The sequence below is a fragment of the Gopherus evgoodei genome, chromosome 2 (assembly GCF_007399415.2).
Source record: "Gopherus evgoodei ecotype Sinaloan lineage chromosome 2, rGopEvg1_v1.p, whole genome shotgun sequence".
NCBI classification, from domain to species: Eukaryota; Metazoa; Chordata; order Testudines; family Testudinidae; genus Gopherus; species Gopherus evgoodei.
Genome location: NC_044323.1, coordinates 102290245 through 102313395, shown reverse-complemented (window position 1 = coordinate 102313395; position 23151 = coordinate 102290245). Strand labels below are relative to the sequence as shown.

Genomic DNA, 23151 nt, shown 5'->3' with positions numbered 1-23151 from the left:
ATAAATGTAACATAGGAACATTTTGAAATTAGTTCCCAAGAGAGAAGAAAGTTTGAAGACTTCTGATGTTCATCTGCTTATGTAAAGAATGAAAGACTAAAATTATTACTATTATCTTAAGAGAAAACATGCAAACTGATGTGAAATATTGTGCTTGCAATTGACAGACATTAATGACATCTTGTCAAAACTGGCACCAGTTTATTGTAGGGCTCCTCCCAGTTAAGTGTTCAAGCCAACAGCTACACAAGAATAAATGTAAACTTAGGACACTATTCTGCCCATGATGTGTCCATGTAACTTCCCTTAATTAAAATGGGAAGTACATACGTGTATCAAAGGGCAGCACTGACCCCTTAATGGGGCTACAGCAAGATCATCCAGTGCAAAACCTCAGAGCATGAATTGAAAAAATAATAAATCTAATATAGGAGAAATGCACCCTGATCCAAAGCCCACTGAAATCAATGGGAAGCTTTATATTTACTTCCATGGTCTTTGGATCAGGCCAATTATTATCTTCAGATGGTTGCCACAAAGAAACATAAGGACATTTCTTAAATTTGTCAAGAATCACATGCTTTTGTGGGCTGAGCACAGTTATTACTGCTATTTTCTTTCCTGCATAAAGCTTGCCAAAGGCATACATGGGGACGCAAAAGGGTGGAGAGACTACAGAAATATGTCATTCAAAAGAGGATACAAAAATGTACACAGAGAAATTAAATTGGGAAGGTCAGACAAATAGGAAATGAGAGCAGAAAGGCAAAAATACACTTTTAATACAACCTTAGTAGAGTGGGTACCTAGTAGTGCCTGCTGTAATGGCTGCAAAACAGTTTCTATTGTAACTTTGTTTTAATTTCTGAACCATCTGTTTTTCCCATTGGAAAGATGCGGCCATCACAATGTAAACCGATGTACTGCTGCCTTGTTAAACCAGTGCTGCAGAATTGCCTCCAACTACAGCAACAGCAAAGGGAGGAATTCACTCTTCCTCAATCCATCACTTCAGTGACATTAGATGCCAAGGCCATTTCCCCTTCATATTTCCTGCTTTTAAACATCCTAGACAATTATTTAGATTGTAAGTTCTTGGAGCCAGGGACCAGCTTATTGTTCTGTTTGTACAGCACCGAGTGTAATGGAGTCCTGGTCCATGACTGGGGCTCCTGGGGCTACAGTAATTTTACTACTAAAAGTAATAATAAATGAAAAAAAATGGTTTTAATTTGACATAACTGGAATTGTAGTAGGAATGAATGACCCTAAACTGCACGGTTTAACTCACAACGTCAGTAAGTGCATAAGTTAATGGATGGTATTGCACCTATACAGAATTTTCCATTTTGGTTAAATGTCTAGTTTAACATAGGTTGGTTTACTTCATAAAATGCATATTATACAAGATACAGGATATGCAATGTGACCAAGTTCTCATAGCTCTTGGAACATCATCCTTTGCATTTCTTGATAACTTTTTATTTGAACAATACAATCTCAATGTTGCATTAATACAGTTTGCTTCAGTTTAAATTATGCAATTTTTTGTTCTTGCTAATATGTGTGATCTGTTTACTTAGAGGGCCCTCATCACTATAGTTTTTGAATTAATGATTTTATTCCCAGCAACACCCTTGTGAGGCAGGGAACTATTATTATCCACACTCTGAAGACAGAAATACACAGAGATGAAGTGACTAGGCCAAGGTCACACAGGAAATCTGTGGCAGAGCCTGGAATTGAATAGATCAATCTAGTTCAGTGCTTTAACCGCAAATCTAGCCTTTCAATCTCTGTACTGACACACTGAAAATTGCTACAGAAATGAATAAAATAACTTCTACAAATCCATGATACACAATATAGTATTGATTTGGCTACATGGAGAGCTGAAAACAAACTTCATCATGTTTACTCCCACACTCTGCAACTGTTGGGACAACATTTGTCCATAAAGAGACCCCATTAAAAACTCTTTAAAATAAGAACAAAAGAGCTGCTATAGTGGGCCAACCCAGTATCCTGTGTCCAAGAATGGTCCATGGCAGAGGTTTAGGGGAAGTGTACAGAAAGGGAAATTGTGGAGCGATCCATCCATCTTCCACTGCCAGCTTCTGGCAGTCAAGAGATTTAGGGTTGGCATCCCTGACCATCCCAGCTAATAGCTATTGATAGACCTATCCTCCCTGAAGTTACCCAGTAATTTTTTTAACCCATTTGTGCTTTTTGACATCACAACATCCCATGGCAATGAGTTCCACAGATGAGTTGTGTGAAAAACTACTTCCTTTTCTTTGCATTAAACCTGCTGCCTACTAATTTCATCAGGTGACCCCTGGTTTTTGTTTTTTTCTATACCATTCATGATTTTATAGTCTTCTATCATATACCCACTTAGTCATTTCTCTTCTAAAATGAACAGCCTCAATCTTTTTAATTATTCTCATATGGAAGCTGTTAATCTTTGTTGCCCTTCTCTGAAACCTTTTCCAGTTCCACTATATCCTTTTGGAGATGGGGCGACTAGAACTGGACACAGTATTCAAGGTATGGGCATACTATGGTTTTATATAGTGGCATTATGATATTTTCTGTGTTATTTTTTTATCCCCTTACTAATAGTTGCTAGGATATAGTTAGCCTTTTTGATTGCTGCTGCACACTGAGCAGGAGTTTTCAGAGAACTATCCAAAGTAATTCTGAGATCTTTCTTGGGTGGGAACAGCTAATTTAGAACTCATCATTATATATGTACAGCTGGGATTATTTTTTCCAAGGTGCATTATTTTGCACTTTGCAACACTAAATTTAATCTGCCATTTTGTTGCCCAGCCACCCAGCTTTGGGAGATCCCTTTGTAACTCCTCAGTCTGCTTTGGACTTAACTATCTTGAATAATTTTGTGTCAACTGCAAACCGTGACACTTCATTATTCACTCCCTTTTCCAGATCATTAATAAATATGTTGAACAGCACAGGTCTCAGTACGGATGGCTGGGGGACCCCGCTGTTCACCTCGCTCCATTGTGAAAACTCACTGTTTATTCCTACTCTTTGTTTCCCATCTTGCAACCAGTTACTGATCCACTGATCCCTCTTATCCCATGGTTACTTAGTTTCCTTAAGAGCCTACGGTGAGGGACCTTGTCAAAGACTTTCTGAAAATCCAAGTACACTATATTTACTGTATCACTCTTATCCACATACTTGTTGACGCTCTCAATAAATTCTAATAGATTAGTGAGGCATGATTTCCCTTTACAAAAGCCTTGTTGACTCTTCTCCCCCAAAATTGTGTTCTTCTGTGTGTTTTATTCTTTATTACAGTTTCTACCAATTTGCCTGATACTGAAGTTAGGCTCACTGGCCTGTAATTGCCAGAATCTACTCTGAAGTCCTCTTCAAAAATTGGCATTAGATTAGCTACCTTCCAGTCATCTGGTACAGAGTGATTTCAGTGACAGGTTACATACAACAATTAGTAGCTCTGCAATTTCATATTTGAGTTCCTTCTGAACTCTTGGGTGAATGCAAGGATCATTGCAAGCACACTGGCATATGGATGGGCAGTTTACAAAAGAAGTGGCCTATAGAACTTGACTGGGTGTATGCCTTAAGACTTAATATAGGTGTTTGGATACCACAGTAATGGATGTGGTATAAGATGATAGACAGACTTATCCATGACAAAAGCCTACTCCAAATAAGAGCCTCTAGTATCAGAATCACAGTCAGAATTTAAAACCCAATCCTGTTCCTACTGAAGTCAATAATAAACTTCTAGTGGCTCCTGCACTGAGATGGGAACTGTGCAACTGACGTGTGCATTAGATAGTAGGAAACTTGTACAGCAAATACAACAGTTTTGTTCTGTTGTACATTCTGCATATTTAAAAATATTTTTTAAACAAAACTAGCTTCTAGCCTCTCCCAGTGGCAATGTGTATTTCACTTGTATGTGCTGCCTGTACCTTGGAGTGTTGTATGGCAGCAACCCCTGGACTACCTGTGGCCTAGGCCTCTCCGCAATATGACCTGCTGTCCTCATCTTTAATACATAAGTGCATTCCACATCATCTTGACTCAAGATGAAACACTGTATGCTGGGACAGATAATCTTTGTGGATTGCATCTGTTTATTTGAGATCATGAGAGTGGCTGAAATATGTTCTCTTTTATGCAAATTAAGAGCAGCCCTCTAACTCAGGGGAAGTTTACCAACATGATCGTCATTTGGAGAAAGTTTGATGTGCTTGCCTTTCAGAGTCCTATCTTCAAAAATAGGTATATACTTTCTGTAATTGTGTAACTAAGAAGAACAAGCCTGGTGCTGAATTAGGATATATAATAAAACAGTGGCATCAATTTTTAAAAAAAAATATTGGCAAATATACAAATATAACAATACTAACAGCACATTTGTAACTGATACTGGTCAGCCCTTTGAACAGTTCCAACAGGCCTAAATCCTCACTGAGCAAAAAAATCTGTGCTTTCAGTGGAAGTCTGCTACTGCAAAAAGAGAGAGTGTCTCACTGTTCTCTACCTTCGATACAATTGGCAATGTGCATAAAACAGGAAAGATTGTTTCTATATTGCATAAGCATATTGCTGTGCTTGCAGGATGGCACCTCTGTCTCATACAAGGCCAAAATGGCCTACCGAAAGAGTAATTTAGCAACCTTCTTTGTCAATGGAAAGAACATTTATTAGTATCTGGTCAAATTCCTAAGCCCTGTCTCTTGTCTAGCTCATAGTATTGTGCTGTAATTGTAACTGGAAAGCATTCAAAGCTACTGAACATGCAAATAAAACTTAAAAGATACCTCAATTTAGCAGTTGGCTTTAATTCAGCCTTCATTTACCAATCTCAGATGAATTCTTGTTTCCTTATTTCAAGCAGTGAAGCAAGATTTCCATAACTCTTGCTATAGACCCAGATAATTTTCAATCATCTCACCCTCCTTTCCTAATAGCAGCTTTACTAACCTCAGACCCAACAATACTGGATATGGTGGTAAGAGAAATCTCTCCCTTATGCCATTGCAGGTGGACGTGTAAATAACTACATATTTTATATATATAAATCTCTATTATCTATCTCTATATAGGAGTGTTTGTATATGTGCATATATAGATTTAATATATATATACACACACAAATACAGTGTCACGTGTACACTTTTTTCAGTTATAGCATTTATCCTTTAAAAATGCCAAGAAAATATTCCCTATTTCCAAAAAATTGGGTTTAGACTTTTCCTAACAGAATTGCTAGCCCTTATTTGTTCCATTCCAAGAGTTTGTTTATGCAGTTCCCAAGTTCTCTTTGGTTGGGTTGTAGTGATCCTTGGTTGATGCCATGGCCTATGATCCTTGACCTCCTGGTGAAAATTCAGGCAATCTCTGCTTTCTGAGTTCACTGCGAATTTTATCTGCTCTATGTTTCTTTCACAGCTAGCACAGAAGGAAGGTAATGTAATGTTTGATTAGTGTGGGTTGTTGATGCTTGAAGTGCTCCAAGCCCAGCTTTTACAGTAAAGCTGGCGACTGAGGACACTGATGGACAACTGGTGCCCAGTTTGGTTTGAATGTTTGTTCTCCCGTAAGAGTACATTTTCCGCTCTAAGTTTAAAGACCGTGGTTGCGAATTATTTCCATTGGTCTTTCCTTCAAGAAAATAGGTCAACATTTCGCCTTTTCCCTTTACACTGACTTTACCTCGGCACACAAACTCGTAAGTGCACCTCTTCAATATCCGCTGAACTTCTTCTGTCACCTGTGGGTAAGAAAAGTCAGTGTTATATTTTACCATTCCTATCAATTAGCTAGGGTTAAGCCTAGAGTAAGAAAACAGAATTATACTTCTCTATGACACTTTCATAGATGTGGGGAGGGATAGCTCAGTGGTTTGAGTATTGGTCTGCTAAACCCAGGGTTGTGAGTTCAATCCTTGAGGGGGCCATTAAGGGAACTGGGGTAAATATCTGTCTGGGGATTGGTCCTGCTTTGAGCAAGCGGTTGGACTAGATGATCTCCTGAGATCCCCTCCAACCCTGATATTCTATTCCTTTAACTGTGATGAAAGATGTTCCATGGAATGAATAACTATTGGTTTATGGTTTCCCCTGATATGTGCTTTGGTGCTAATAATTATAATAATGAGATGGGCCCTAAGGAGCTGGGGTTTTGGTTCTCTCATTAAAACACAGGGTCTAATTCTCTGGTGGTACAAGCTAGCACAGCTTCATTGAAGCTAGTTTACAGTAACAGAGATTTTGGCCAAATGTGAAGTTCAGATACAGGCGTCCCCAAAGTTCAGTCTGTGCTAGGAGTTGCAGCTTTGTTTCAGGACCGTCTCAAAGATTATTAATATTTTACAAGTGTGCAGCACCTTTCATCCAGAAAGATTCCACAAGCTATAGAAGATGTGATTGAATGCAATCTGATATAGGTCCTTATCCTGTAGTCTTTATTCAGGCAAAATTCCCAGAGTGAAGTGGAAGTTTAGGGGTGATTGGCCTGCGTAAAGACTGCAGATTCAGGCCTATAATCCAGCAGAGTGCAGTACAGCAGGAATTTGAAGGTGAGACTTCCCTTTGTGGTTTGTTGATCCTTTGATTTCACCACCTCAAAGCAGTGGAGCAGATAACAGAAGAATAACTACACAGCAGGCACCTGAATCACCTTGGGGATGCTGTCACCTTCATAAGAAACATGAAGAGATTGAGGCTGAGCTTTCTAAGTAGCCTTGAAAATGTAATCATAGGATTGTTAATAAACAGGAACTTCAAACTGATACAGAGTGATTGGAATGTACTCACCTGAATTTTACCCTGCACTCCAGTACTATCCATTCTGCTGGCAACGTTTACAGTGTTGCCCCAGATATCGTATTGTGGTCTTCTGGCCCCAATAACTCCTGCCACTACAGGTCCAACATTAATACCTAAAATCAGAACAATGGCTTTTATTTTGTTGTTGCTGCTTCAAGTGCTGTGACATAGATCTAAGAGAAACAGTCACTCTTTCCAACTGTTTCGCCATAAATGACTTCAGTGTTTTTACCTGTCATAGTACACAATAGCATCATCTTATATTAGAGCTTTTCAACACCCAGGATCCCGAAGAGCACTAGAAATGGAACTACACAGGCACACGGAGCACACCTGAAATGTAACATTATTTTAACTCATATTAAAAAACTGTTCTAATCTCATGAGGGAAATTCTCAATTTCAATCTTCCTAGGGGGAGGAGGAGGAGAAGAAGAATCACCTATGGCATAAAATGTATCAGCTATTTAGTAGCACATGTCATGGCACGAGGTTATTGACCCTTGATTACTTCTTATGGGCTCTATTGTGCTTTTTAAGAGACAGCATCCTAAGCAGGAATATACTGACCAGGCACTGCGATTGGGCTGGGAAACATCAGAAGATGGGGCAAGGGGAAGCAGGTCCAGACAAGGGATATATTCTGCATGCAGAGGCACACAGGTTCCCCTAGGAGTGCTATCAGGGGAGAAGCGCTCAGAACTGGCACACAGATTTCCTTTTTGGAGGCACAGTATTAGCTCCCAGGCCCTATGCTGATTTCACCAGCTAGTGTGGAAGTGGGGAGTGGCATGACCCTACCACCTTTTGCGGTTTCTTGCACAGCTGCTGGTTCTAATGGTCTCAGGCCCTATGCAAGGATGAGAATTGTGGCTTCCCCATGACAAGTTGCATAAGTTAAGTGGGGAGAGGGATCCTGGTGCTCTGTCTGTCCCTTGCACACTTGTGCATGGCCAGCCACACTGTGGTCTTCTAAGGACACTTTGGAGGAAGTCATTATACCAGTGATGGAGGAAATCTTCTAGTTGCTGGGCAGTGGGGGAGTTTAGGACCGTAGCATGACTTGCCTCTCCTCACTATTGATGTCATGGTCTATGACCACTTTCACCACTTGGCTGCTAGTGTATCCAGTCCACTTTACGTGCACAACTGATCCGCTCCAGTTTGAGCGCACAACTCAACGAATGGGATAGGAAACAAAAGGAGTGAGGGTGGAGGAAGCATGTCAAATTAGAGGATTTCACTGAGATGAGAACAGCCATGGAGTTACCGTTGAGGAAGGGCCGGAAGGAGGGATGGCACTGAAGCAACAAAGGCTGCAGAAGGGAATTGGCTTTTAGGGGTGAGGATCACAGTGCAATTCTTCATGTGGAGGAGAGAATGTGTGTGTGGCACGAGAGGGCTAAAGAAGGAAGCAGGGGGGGTTGATTTGTTGGAGGAAGCAGAAGCTGCAGCAACTAGGAGAGGAAATGAGCTAAAAGACCTTTCTTGATACCGTAAGAAAAGTCTCAAAGATTCCAAAGCATTTTCCAAACTATATATGCACACAAAACATGTACACACACCAGTGAGGTACAGCTAGCTCTGGAGTGGAATGCTGCAGCAGTTTAACAAAGCACAGCAATGTTAGAGAACAGAGCGTGACAGGGAATGAAAGCAAACCATACGCAACTGAAACTCTAAAAGAATTTTAGCTAAGCATCACGTAACTAACCAAACTGGAATTGGTCCTGAACATAAAGACTAGCACCCTTAATCTCGATGCTTTCATTCCCACCTTCTGCATGTGTAACTCCCCTTAAATTAATGGCAGTTGTGCAAACATGCTGATGATATAATAGCCATCGATCTAGACTCTTCTGGTTCCATGCTCTTGAGTGAAACTTGAATATGAGCAATTTTCATTAAAATATTTGGGCAATTCTCTACTACTGAACCTCTTCGGATAAAATGGGGAAGGCAGCCAACAGCAATGCTACGTTTTATAGGCTAATTCTAGAAACATGACTTACCAACTCGGAGGACAAAATCGTTGTAAGACTGATAGTTGATTTCATCAAGAACGTCAAACATCTCTATTGCAAAATCTGCCAGTGTACTCAAGTGGGAAACAATTGATTTTTTAGCCTAGATAAAAAGTAACATTTTACATTAGATTTACACAGTAGTATGAGCCAGATGAAACACTGCCATACCCTTTCATTCTCAACTGCATCTAAACTATTTTGCTAAATGTGAAAGGGAACTTTCAATTGTGTTTCAGATGTTTGCATTATTTTTTCCAGTGCTGAAGTGTTTTTGTTTCTCTTTTTGACTTCTGGGAGTCATGGGGACAAATCAGGAGACATATATACTCAATGGGAAAAAGGGATCACAACAAGAAGTCAGATGTGGCCAAAGCCTAAGGTTACATGAAGCTCCTCCTTCTATATTCCATTAATTGAAATTCTTTGTCAATTTATTATGGATTAGCATTCCGGCTCTGGCACATGACTTACCAAGGACTTACTACCAGCTTAAACTTCAAGACAGAGCTGTCCTTACTTTTGATCATCATCTTTTCTGTCTGAAACTCAAATGCTCTGGATTCCTGCCTTCCTCAGGTGTTTTTGAGAGGAGAAACAGACGCGTAAACACCAGGAAAGCAAAACTGATGTGGAAAAAAGTGTTTCTGCTGCTGGGCAACAGCTATTTGCTCAGAGCTGTAAGCACTGCTTCTTGTGGTAACTAATAACTGGGGCTTTTGCTAGCTATGTGAGTTCTGGGAGCTTCATGCTGCTCCTGTTGACAACATTCCCGTTGACCTCAGTGGTGCAGGATTGGACTCAATCCTGTGAGGAATGGAGAAGCCTGATCTCCCTTGCTTTCAGTAGGAGGTGAAGGCTGATCAGACCCTTCAAGGTCTAGGTCCTTTGTAGAGATTTAGTCTGAATTATGTCAAGATTAAATATGAATAGGCAGAACAGATTTTCAAAGTGAAAAGCTTGGAACAACTGTATAGGGTGGGAGAGAGGTGGAGGGGCCAGTGCTGGGGATGGCAAGACGGTTTGCACAGGAAGGCTTTGGTAGCTGGCATGGGATGAATCATGGTAGGTGAGAAGGCAGCTCACTGTATGGGCTCATGATGGTGAAGATGTGACATGTCTAGCTGGGGGAAGTCCAGAGTGGTCCCCAGAGAGTTTACTGTATTGCTGCTCTGTTGTCTAGCATTATTCTGATTGGGTGGCCCTTGGTGTGTGGTGGGAACTATTGGCGAGTATAACAAACTGCTCTGAGTGTCAGTATGTTGACATGGAGGCTCATCTCCTGAGGGGTCCATTTGCCCTGTGCTGTCACTTTCTGGAACTGTGCGCCCCAACCTATCAGGGAACATCTGGGATAATAATCCTTGTGGGAGGAAACTGTAAGAAGGGAACTCCCACACACCCATTTTGTGGGTTCTTCTACCAATTTAGTGAAGTGAGGACCTTTTGAGAAACAGACACCTGCTTGGATAGACTATGATTGTTGGGGATGTGGATGTTTTTCAACCATGCTTGAAGACACCAAGATTGAAGTATTGCTAAAGGAGTCAAGAATGAAAAGGCTGTCATATGTCCCAGGAGTTATAGGCAGACCTTTGCAGTGATTTGGGAACATTGTTGAATTGTTGAAACAAGGTTGGACATTGTGGCGAATCTGTTGTTGGGGAAGTACACTCTGGCAAACAGAGTGCAGTGTGGACCTGATGAAATCTATACACAGGGGTGAAAGTAAGTGAGGACATTTACTGGTATGGGCCTGGGGGGCGGGAGGGGCATGGCTACAGCTCCTAGAAGGGGTGGGGCCTCAGGTGGCAGGGGCAGGGCTGGGGTTAGCATCTTCCAACCAGCCCTTTCAGGTCGCCTGGCCCGCGCCACCCGGGGCTCCTGTGTTGATTTAAAGGCCCTTTTCTCTTAGTCTTTAGTTATTTTTTCTTTCCTTGGTCTGTTAATTAGCAGAGTTTGTGCTTTGAGTGGCATTTTCCGTCTCTGTCCTTGTTTGCCCATCTTGGGCTTTGTATGTTTCTCTTCAAGTTCAGGTTCTGCCTAAGACCCTGGGTTTCAAATCCTACTATAGACGTCTGAGTGAATATTTTCAGTACTGGACTAATTCAAATGACTCCTCTGCTAGCAAATACACAATACATGAGATAAACATATTTAGCTTTTGGACCATACACAGCTGGAGTTACCCAACATCATACTTGTTTTTAGGATTCTAGTTCAAAGAGCATTTATACCAGACATACTGATATGCCTCTGCTTGTTTGCCTGAGATCACACTGATACAAAATTCAAGTGATCAATTTTTGTCTGTCTCAGGACCTCAATTAGAGTCAACAATTTTACCACACACATGTATTTTAAAAATACATCTCTGTAGGTTTGGACTGATGTTCATTTAATAGTAGCACAGAATGAAGAGAATTGGGAACGGCAAAAAAAGCATCAATCAGAGGCATCCTACAATCACAGAATATTCATTATTCTGGGATATATTCCAAACTGATCCCAATAATTGATTCAGCTGTAGTCTTGTTTTTTATTTATTTAACAAGGTTAATTGTCTCCTTGAAAAGTTCATGGCTCGTTCTAGCCCTATTGCCCTCCAGTGCACTGTTATTCTGCAAAATCTATTTCAGCTCACTCAAGGGTGCCTCTGTGATTCATGCACACGGATATCAGATCAGGCATGGACAAATTAGGGAGTACATGCTAAAATGCATTCACCATGGCCTCTGATATAGTAGTCCAACACCAGATTTGCTGTGATTATTCTGATTTATACTAGGTTAATGCCCAAAGGATCCCCCATTGTGCTAGCTTCTGTACAAACCCTTGGAAAAGTGTGATCCCTGCCCCCAAAAGCTTACAGTGTAATTTAAAATAAGACAATAAATAATAGGAGGAAAAAGTGTAGGGGAGAGGACAAGGGTAGCAGTAATAAGTTCACACAGTTACACAGGCTAACTGCACATGGGCAGATGCTCAGAACTATGCTTAAAACTAGATGGTTCTGATGTCACTTAAAATTTAAAAGGGAAAAAAAGTTTAACTATGGGGTTGGGGCTAGAGAAAGAATGAGGGGAAGGACAGAAATGGATAGGTTTTGGAGGAACCAGAATGGCAGTTCAACTATCATACCTGAGTTACTTTCCTTGTTTCTGGGTGTTTGGCTGGAAATATAGACCAATGTCTACATTTGGCCTCAGACTCTTTAACAAACAAACAATCCCTAAGTTATATTCTGGGGGAACTGTCACTGCAGGACTTCCTGCTTCTCTGTTGCACTTAGGCAGCTGACCCGAGTATAAAGTAGGTGTAAAACACTTCCATTCTGCTCGGGTAGCCTTCACACTGAATTTGCACTGGTGAAGATAACTACATAGGGTGCAGAGGAGCACAGGATCAAGCCCCAATTCTTAACCATCTCGGTAATGCTCAGCACACCATGCTTGCATTGTATCTCTAGAGTCTTAAGTTATTGTTTGTTTTTCAGATGTAAAAGGTTAAATTGTTGCAAAGAAATCAAATTATCAGTTATTATTTCTAGTCACATTTTTACAACTGATGGTGTTTAGTTGTTCAGTTGGAGACTGAATTAACATCATTTGCACATGGAGTACACAGAGTCTTTCATTATACTGTGTGACGTGCTTACCTTAGTTCCTGTAGTTGGTACAAGTCCTACGGCTGCCATATATGTACTGCCAATTGTCTTGATCTTTTCTATGTCCTTATAACATTCTTTGTCCAGAAGCTTTGTTTAAAACATAAAACTGTTAAACATTACATAATATTTTAGACAATAAACCCCATAGTTATCAGATATGTGCATATTAAAGTTGATAAACCACTTCATTCTTTACAGGACCAGTCTTGGCAGTGGCAATATTCTCAGTGACTTCTGTGGGAGCCACATCAGACATTAATGTTTTTAAGGGCATTTTGGGCCAGATTTTATAAGATATTTAAGCATGTAAAGAAACAGATAGGTGCCTAATGGGATCTACAAAAGCACTTAGACTCCTAACTCCCACTGAAATCAGATGTTTACAGAGTCACATTATTAGACAGCCAAACTAAGACGAATTTTCCACAAATAACCTTGAATTGGCAGATGTCTGGTGGACTCAGTAAGATCAAATGACAGAGAGTTTAGACCTTACCTCATCAAAATCGGCAATAATTTCATTTAAGAGGCGTAAACACTCCACTCCCATGTTATTGCCATCCAGTTCAATGTAGAAATCGTTGAAATTTGGGATGGAAGCAAACATCACTCCCACTTGTGAATATGACTGGTAATAAAGGTCCTGAAATTTTTGAATTATATGGGTTTTTAAAATTAGAGATTAACATAAACAGGCAGTATCATCCTTGTGATTTCTTGAGCTCAGATTTACTTTTGTTAAAGAGAAATTCCATAATGTTTACCAAGCTCTGTCCTACAAATGAAACAGGTCATAGAACATTGTTTTATTTCCTATGACATATCCTGCCCCATTTTCCACCCCTGTGCCTGGGAGGTGTAGAGGGTCTGAGATGCAGCACATGTAATTTTGGATTTACAGAACTCCTAGAAGGTTGCATGCTTGAGAGATGGGAGCTTGAAGCAAGGTGTGTGATGAAAGCAAAGAAAGACTGTGCAGGTTCACAGGCCATTCTTCCCTGTGAAAGAGGAGCAATGGTGGTTGTATAGGCTACTGCAGCACTGAAGATGCTGTAGACACTATAGAATGGCTTTGCTACCACAGAGCAGGCTGAGGGAGGAAGGGACAACTTCCTCCTCTTACAAGATATTATATATAGATCCAAGTCCTTCACTCAACACACAACCAGAGTATTGAGGCTTTGAGCTGGGGAAATCTATAGGGTTGTATCTGTTTATTTGCTCCACCATCTTTTTACTGCGAGACATAAATATAGTCCACGCATGCACTGCATTTGTACAACAAATAATTATAAGAGCTCAATCATGCCTCTCCCAAGGCTGGGCTAGGCGGGGGATAGGCAGCAGAAGTATTGCTGGAGCACTGGTGCCTGTGGGAGAGCTGCTCCTTTCTACATTTAGTCAATGTGTGCAGTATAAGCCCAGTGGTGCAGCTGTCTGGCATGGGGAAGGGAAGGGCCTTGGACTTACCCTCACACTGGGTCAGAACTAATGGCCAAGCTGGGTCCATTAGTTCTGACTGTAGCTTTAACATCTTCTCCTACACCCACATTTCCATACAGATGTGCAATGGAGGCATGCGAGGTAGGTAAGGAACTCTGCACAATCCTCCCCCACCCCACTAGCTGCATCGGGGCAACCATAATGTAGCCCTAAACATTTTTATGAATTTCACATTACTACCTAGCATAATGGGATGCTGACCTCAGACTGGGCCTTGTAGGTGCTATTGCAACACTAGCAATAACAGTAACAATTCATAGTGTCATTAGTTGGTCAACTGGTCCATCCCTTGCATTACTACAGGATTTAATTACTCCCACACTCTTCCCTTAACGAATAGGTGCCTAGATATTATTATTATTATTATTAATTATTATTCTAATCACAAGTATTCCCAATTATCATGATTCCGCGCTATCCTGTAGAAGTTTGTTCCCTTGCCCAAGCTTTAAGATCAGTTTTCAACCTCAGAGTTACTGTATCCTTCTAGGGTGTGTAGAATTCCTTATTTTGACTTTTAGATTTATGTTTTTGTAAATGAGGCACATTTCAAGAACCTTGAGTGGCTCAGCTGGAAGCGTCTGACACGTCACACTATATTCCATTCGGAACCAAACTGATCTCAGTGGAAGATTGTAATAAACTCTGATCTTTTGACTTGATTGGAAAAGAAATTTGTTACTTGCATATAGGCACTCAACCGCATTGATCCAGAATGACACCTCATTCACCTGAACAGTATTGTACTTAAGTCCTTCAGAAAAGTTGAATGCTACTGAGAAAGGGAAAATAACCCCGAACTGACATCTGACAATGGCTTTTACCAGAACTATTCACTTTAATGAGTATGAAATGTAAATGTTTCAAGCTTTTAAAAAAATATATCATTTCCCTGACCTGGGTGTCACACAAAAATCATGCATATCATTACGTGCTTATTTTCCTCCCCATAGCCTTACCATGTTCCTAGGGTTAGACATAAGAAAGTGCTGTGCAACATGTGCTGGCAAGAGATTGAAGAGAATTCTTTTATTATCCAGCTTTACTCTCTCCATATCATCTCTCTCTTCTTCTGCCTAAGGGCGAGAGCGGGAAAAGCTCTTTAAAATTACTGTTTTATAATGAGCATAACATTAATTCAGATTATCAAATTGCTTTGTCCGGCTCCAGGCTTTAAAAATCAGATTGCACAGCAAAATAATAAATATCACCATCTATTACAGTTGCAAGATCTGTCTGCTTTTAACATACAAGGAAAAATCCTGAACTCTTTATTATGGCAAACTCCCACTAAAGTCTGTGGGCCAATTTCTGCTACTAGGTCTTGATCCGAAGTCCACAAAAGTCTCCCATTGACTTCAATGGGCTTTTGATCAGGACCTTAGTTACAGGTGTAACTCCACTGAAGGCAATTTGGTCCAATGAGAGTTTGTATGAGCAAGGATTGAATCAATACTTCAGGATTTGGCCCATAAATCCTTCAATGCCTTTTTAAAATTTCAAGTATGCAGATGACAGTTTCCTAAGAAATATTTGCATTCTTGTATGATTTCTACAGGAGTTCTTTGTGCTTCTATAGAGACTTTATCACTTGCAAACGACAGAATTTCTCCAAATGGGGCTGAAGATTCCTACACATTCAAGCAACAGATTCTATCAATTGCTGTAGCAGGTGATAAAGCTCTAAAGGACGTTTTAAAACATTTGTACAGGCTAAGGAGCATGCGCACAAAAAGAGCTTGGATGTTGCAAGCTAATCTAACCCTGGGTGCCTAACGTTAGATTCCTGGATCCATATTCAGGCATTCAAATATAAATGATTTGATCTGCAGAAGACAGAGGTAACTGCGGATTTTCAGCACTTTTGAAAATCAGACCACTTTTATTTAGCTGTGTAGCGAGGCAGTGGGATATCCCACAGCCCCGCTGTGGGACAAATCTTTCCCAACCCTGCTGTGGGTGGGGCCACCGGGGCCTGCGCCTGCCCCTCAGAGGTCACGGTGCAGACCTAGAAGTACAAAAGCTGACCTGCAGAACTCAGTGGGCCCCCAGCTCCCGCAGCGGCCAGAGGCCTGCGGCCCCTGCTCGCCGACGCTCACGCTCGGACAGCTGAGCCTGCTCCGCGCTCGCTACCCTGAGGAGGACCGGCCAAGCTTGCCCTGTGCTCGCTACCCTGAGGAGGACTGGCCGAGTCTGCCCCATGCCAGCGAGCCTGAGGAAGACTGGCTGGGACCGCCCCGCTCCAGCTACCCCAAGGACCCGCTGAGCCCGCCCGAGGACACTCACCCTGAGGAGCCGATGGTGGTTGACCCCTCTGTTGACACTGTGACGACTCAGATACTCGAGGAGGGGGAGAGTGGAAGTGGCCCGGGGGTAGCCGACCCCAGTCTGGCTGCAGCACTGCCAGAACCAATGTCAGTGTGTTGCAGCTTGGATCCCCACTGACAGCAGCAACTCCACGCTGCTGCTAGGGCCCCGGGCCGGCATGCAGAGGAGTGGGAGGGCTTGCGTCCCCCCCTGCCACCCAACTCTTGGGTGGCAAGCTCCACCTTTTCCCCTGCTTTGAGGAGGCTGAAAGCCACCTAGTGACTTGCTGTGTTTGCTGCCCCGCCCTGACCCAAGGGCTGGGCCTAGAACTGTTACTGCTCAGCCCTGCCTAAGGGCCTGAGCCTATTGACTTACTGTGCTTGCTGCTCAGCCCTGCCTAAGGGCCCGAGCGTAGTGACTCATGGTGGTTGTTTCCCCGTCCTGACCAGGGCCCGGGCTTAAGGCTACTGACAGCGAGGCCGTGGGATATTGCACAGCCCCGTTGCGGGACAAACCATGGCTGCGCCACGTCACAAGCTGCCTAAACATGGATTTAGGAATCTGACTTTAGGCACCCTGGTTTGAAAATGTTAGCCTCCGCTCTGAGCAAACACATTCCTCCCTAATTGTATATCACTAGTCTTTTCTCAAGAGAAAGTACTAATCAGATCTTTCATCCAAACACTCTAAATCAGACAACTGCTGATCAGGACGGTAAAATTCAGCCTACAGAAATCACACCAAGTAGAATTTATTCTTTTAACTTCAACTCCCTCACAAAGCTGTAACGTACACTCCATTTGTCATCAAGCACAGCAATAATTCTTGTTTACCTATTTGCAAAGTCAGCAAAAAGATGGAGGGCCAAATTCTCAGGTATTATAAATGAGTATATCTCAACTGAAGTCAATGGTGGATTTACACCATCTGAGAATCCAGTCTAAAATTTCCCAATGTCTTTTTTATATGTAGACCTTGTCACACTACTAATATTGCAAAATCTGTTTGCTCTTCCGACAAAGATTATGCACATACTAACGTGGAGGGTTGCCTGGTACACATTTGCCTCGGAGAAAAATCAGCATGCTATCTCCCATATACATACATCCTTATGATTAGAAGAAAAGTTTTTATGAAAACTCTCCCTTTTGAGGAGAAAGCAGGTTTTGCTGTTTTTGGTGAAAAGTTTAAATTTTCAATGGAATTCCCTGCATATTTTTTTTATAATCTCTACACAACAGTCATTGTTCAATTATAGATGACTTTGCTTAGCAGCCATTATCTGCAGAGTGTTCTTTGAACTTCTTGTCATTCTTTAAAGAGACACAGAAAAAGCAAGCTGAAAAACCCTAATTTTGTCAAGTTAACCTCTTTCGGAATCATCATCCCCTTTGGAAATACACATTCAGCTTCTGCTCTAATTTGGACTGCAAGAATGTATTATAATTTATTCCTGATCCCTTACTGAAGCTGAGCCCTCCAGTGACTCTGAATGCAATTTGCAGTCCAACCAAAGTCTCTGTTTTCCATCTGTGAAGTATTTTCTTGACACTTTTTAATGCTTAGTGTTCACACTGTCTGCTTTCTCAAAACAGCATCGCCTCCTCCTATTTTAGAGACACAAACACTGTTCCGTTTCTTTATCATTATATACAAGCATTTGAATATGTGAATGATGACAATCACAGCCTTATTGGTGGAGTCTGAGTATTTTACGGTAAAAACAAGAATCTTTTCTTGAACTGCAAACTGAAACTGAGTTGTGTACATCCTGGCTTGTGTTACACTCAATGCATGAAGCTAGGGTTCTGAGAACAGCAATAAGTGTCCTGCACTTCTGAATTCTTACTCTATCTGTAGGCCTTACCAAATGCTTCTATTCCTTCATCTTTAACTCCTGGGAGTGTTATGAGGATTAGTTAGTAATGGTCTGATTTTAGAGGTGTGGAATACTTGCAGATCCCATTGAATGGTTGCTGCTGAGAGCTCAGCATTTCTGAAAATCAGAGCACTTATTTAGGTGCCCTTGTAAGGCTTTTGGGGCACAATTTTAGGTGTCTATTTTTTAAGGCCACCATTTTCAAAAACAGGAACTTAGGAAATCTAGAGAAACTCTTGAAGGTCAGTATGGTAATATTATGCAGGAGGTCTCTCTGGCCTTAAAAATCTGTAAAAGGATACTTGTTAGTTAGCTGTGTCTTTACCAAAATGGAAGTGTGAATGATAAACAAGAAATACACATCAATAAACCAGAATACAAAAATATATAAAGTTCGATGTGAAGAACATCCCATGTAACCACCAGGTAAACGTTCTGTGGTGATGTGCACATCATGAAGCAAGACAGATGTAATGTTCTCTTTTGGGAGCGCTTCCAGTTTTGGCCTTTTTTCTTGTTAGCATTTATTAGGATCAAGATACCTGTAAGTGGTGAATATGCATAGTCATGTAGTCACCACAATCAGTGAACTATGGGTGTTATCATATAACTCTGTATGAAGCAAAATACTCTCCAGATTAACATTATGGGGCAGATCAGAAAGTTAAAATAATAGTATACTAAATTCTTCCAGTCATGTAACAGATGTGTGGACACATATGGTCAAATCAGAGTAGCCTAACAGTAGAGCTGGGTAAGTGGAGTAGAAAATTTGAAGCACTGCATGGACATTAATGCTATTCAGTCACTATTTGTTTGGTCATCTGAGGCAGGAGTGCATGATTAGAATTCCTCTAACTCTGATTTGTCCAGTTTTAGGCCAAGCTTCCGACTCTTGGGAAAAATAATTGAGCAAGTACTAACCATCAAACTTCATCAAAGTGTAATATCAGCCAACATCCTAGATGCCTCACAATCAGGGTTCAGACCAGGGCACAGCAGAAACAGCTCTAGTGGCACTAAAAAAGGTAGGGAGCCCAAGGTTTTACCACACCTCCATGACACAACAGGAGTCTATAGCCCAGCACTACAGTGGCTCCAACCACTCCTCTCCAACAGAACTCAGAGTGGTGTTCTCCCTTCCAAATTTCCTCATCTGCGGGGCCTTGCAGGAACCCATACCATTCCTGCTGATCTTCAATATCTATGTATCTACCACGGGGTGATATGTAGTGGATTCAACTGCCAAGAGGAGGCTGACAACACTCAACCACCACTACTAAAATGTCAGAATGCCTGCAATAAATTAGTTCTTGGATGAAGAGCAGCTGCTCAAGCTGACCCCAGGGTAGACCAAAGTGATGCTGGGTGCAAAGAGGAGACACTTCCAAGAGCCAACATTGGCCAAGATGGTATCTCCACCTTTCACCAAAGTTATGCGGTCTCCGTTAGTCATAGTGGTACAAAGCCTCAGGGTCTTGTTTGACTTTTCACTAAACTTGGATCATCAAGTAGCATCAGTTTCCAAAATTGCCTTCTTTCACTTCTAGTTTGCTATGAAATGTCATTCCTTTCTCCCCAGTGAGAAACTAGCCACAGTGATACATACATTTGTCACCTGCAGGCTGGACTGCTGTAACTTACTGAATATGAAGATAATGCACCGTCTCTAGCAGCAACTTGCCATTTCCATACCTTAGCCACAATGGATCAAGACTTACCAATGTCTTCATCAGCTTCTGATGCCAGCTTAAAGCTTTGGTCCTAATTTTCAAACTAATAAATGGATTAAGCCACAGCTACATCAAAGACTGATTTCAAATCTATGAACCCCCATGACATCTGGCACAATGCAGATCACAAAATCCTGGAGGAAAGCACTTGAGAGGGGGTACAAAGCATTCCCTGTTGCAGGGATCCAGCAAGAGAGAAGGTGAATCCCGAGACTGACTATCTTTAGGAAATCCTGCAAAGCATTCCTCTGAGGAAGAGTTTCCAATATAAATGACACTCACAGTATAACCCCCCCTACACTATTCCAAAGCCCTTACCAATTCCACAACTCTACCCCCTCCACAAAAATACCCAAATCATATCCTACGTAAAGCTTTGACTCAAAAAAGGACAGGTGCCAGAGACCCCATGAAGTCCACTAGGGACTTTGCTATTGCTGTTGATTTTACAAGGAAGGACTTGGATACTAGAGTAATGACAGCAGTATAAAACCCTAAGATAGATAGCAGAGCTTGGAGGATGCTGGTCATGCACTCTGAGTTCTGCCTGTGCTGGGCCCAAGCAGAAGGTAGTGTTTCAGCTCATGCACTCTTCTCTCCTCTCCTCCCCACCAGATAGTGGGTGTGAGGAATAGAACCTTCCCCAAGTCTCAGGGGAAAGGGGAGTAAAGAATTCCACAGGTGCTCCCCTCTCATTATGCCCTGTTAGGGAAGAGGACTAAAAATTCTGCTGCTGCTAGGCTCTGGAGATCCTTCCTCCCCATACCTCTTAAGGCAGTGCTCATCTTCATCTCCATGGAAGTCAGTAGGGAGGAGAGAGAAGATCTCCTTGCCTCAGTACAACTGCAGACTTCCTACCAGGTGCTAAGGAATGAAGACAACCCAGGTCTCAAAGTGAGGTGAGGAAAGACTTCCTTTGATTTTCATCAGCAGAGAGAACTCCAGTACTCCCCTCCTCAGGTGTCTGAGATGAGGGGACTGAGGCAGTCCCTGTTTCCCTTATGGACCCCATTATCCTTCAGAAGGATGGACATGACTGCTATAACTCTAGCTCCACTCCTTGGGCCTCCTGAAGAGGATAGCAAAGACTCCTGCTGCCCTCCCTCCATGTAGCTGAGATGAGAAGATCTGGCTAGGACCTTTCCCTGCCCAGACAGACAGAGGCTGACAAAGAAGAAAAAATGGCGTGAGGTCTGCAGAAGGAGGAATAGACCTATATTCATAGGGGATGATATTTATATTCAGGGACTGAATATTATCCATATAGTTCAACGCCGGAATATTATCCAAGCATTGGGCTGTGTGCCCCCTGTTTCTATTGATTAGTTCAGGATAGCTGACAGCGTGCTGTTTATATAAGAACAAGTAGATTATTGAGAAAAAGCATGAGCAGGAATTCAGCAGAAATAGCAACAAGAAAAGTAACTGTCATATGGACTACAGTAGTAGTTATAGCATTTACTGGCATTTTGGTATCATTTTGAGAAATCAAAATTGCAATATTGTTAAATTAGGACTTTTTTTTCTCTGATAAAAGTAAACAGTTCTCTGATGTCATGTTTTCTAATGTCAACATGAGATCTGGGTAGACTTATAGCTTTGCATTATATAGTTGCATAACAGCCAGACTTACAAAAAGCTAAGGCAGAGAGGGAGTAACTTCCCTTTATCTAGTAAAAATTGTGTACAAGTACTGACAAATTCTCAAGCTCTATATTACATAGAGATCAGCTGAAATGTTCTATGCAATTAGTTAATAAACAAGAAAGGATCTGCTTTGATAAGGTAACTAACTAGGTAAAAATTATCACACAAAGTTTCACTATCTGATGATACAGCTAAAAATAACTTGGGCTATCACGGTTCCTTTACCAATACATTCATATGACCTGAAGGGGGCACTAAAATCACAAGAAAGAGCCAGTATATCAATAAGCAATTTTGTGAACATGGAATATACAGGGCCAGGTTTTCAGCATTAGGTATGTAAAAAACTTAGAAATTCTGGCCTACAGACTACAAAACTGCAGTTAGGACAGAGATTCTAGCTTAGAAAATTATTAACGACTGACATTCTAGTATTGCCTAAATAATTCAACTAAAGAAACAATCATACAGTACGATAATCCTTATTTTCCTTCCCAAAAACACAGGTAATTTTCAGAGGCGGGCAAACAATTCACAATGAATAATTTATCTGGTAAGATTAACCTCTTTTTCAGGTTCTTGTCATTGTAATTAATTTGTTCATTATTTGTAACAGTTTGTTGAATCTTTTGTACAAGCAAATTTTGTGATTGCACATACTGTTAAAGTACTCATGTGAGTATCTGCAATTCACACTTACGATAAGTCATATAAAACACACGAGCTGTATGAAAACTATATCAAAACTTTTTTGGGGATAAAAATGGCTTTTTGAGAAAATGGAAATTTTTGTAAGAACTTCTTTAGTTTTTGTTTACTTCAAAGTTTTTTTTCAGAAACAAAAATACATTTTTTTACCAGCTCTATGCTGATTAATCGAGAGTGTGAACAGAAAATATGCACACAAATATTTTAACTGTTTGTAGGAATCATAAAGTTTGTTCATACACATGATTTGGCATATTATTATTATTTCTGTTCCTTGGTTACATACCCTTAAACTTTGTGAACTACTTTCACTTCTGCCTGAAACAAATTTTGTTGATTTACTTAATTTTGGCTACCAGCTCAAAATTTGGTTTCCTCAAACAAAACTTCTTAGCACAATTGGAGCTAAGAAATCTGAGGCAGCCATTGTGTTAATGGGGTTAGAGAATTATTATCTTACTCCTTTCTTAGCTCATATTGTCAATTTTTACCTAGCTCTAATGATTACCTATGTTTATTGGGAATTACTGAAGAAGAATCTTACCATGTGATACTTTACTCAGTTGTTTCTCTTAGGGTACGCTAAAATGTTATTAAACAATATTCTCTTTCCTGTTTCTCAGTTGTTTCAGTAACTCTCTTCTTCAAACGAAACTGGTTTAAGTCATGTACATTTGCGGTTGCAGAATTTGTAGGAGCAGTGACTATTCAGCAGTTCTTGGCATATGTGGTCTAGGGCAAAAATTTCTTACATGTCTCTTACTGTGCTTCCTGGTTCTTTGTGCACATGCTGAATTTAAATTCAGCTTTGAGACCTCCCCTTGCCCCAGTCTTTTATCAGA

The 23151-nt window shown here is 41.1% G+C and overlaps 1 protein-coding gene across 2 annotated transcripts in view; it reads right to left on the bottom strand.

The window, feature by feature from the left end:
* ADCY1 (adenylate cyclase 1) overlaps positions 1–23151 on the bottom strand; it is a 380070-nt gene that overhangs the window by 8429 nt on the left and 348490 nt on the right. The window contains exons 15-20 of one of the 2 annotated variants that reach the window (XM_030551445.1): positions 14995–15111; positions 13029–13175; positions 12521–12619; positions 8851–8965; positions 6828–6952; positions 5725–5782 (exon numbers count right to left, since the gene is read on the bottom strand). In XM_030551445.1, the coding sequence (XP_030407305.1) occupies positions 5725–5782; positions 6828–6952; positions 8851–8965; positions 12521–12619; positions 13029–13175; positions 14995–15111 (661 nt within the window). Of the gene's footprint in view, positions 1–5101; positions 5783–6827; positions 6953–8850; positions 8966–12520; positions 12620–13028; positions 13176–14994; positions 15112–23151 lie in introns of those variants that run through there. The other variant, XM_030551444.1, reaches the window with a different exon arrangement.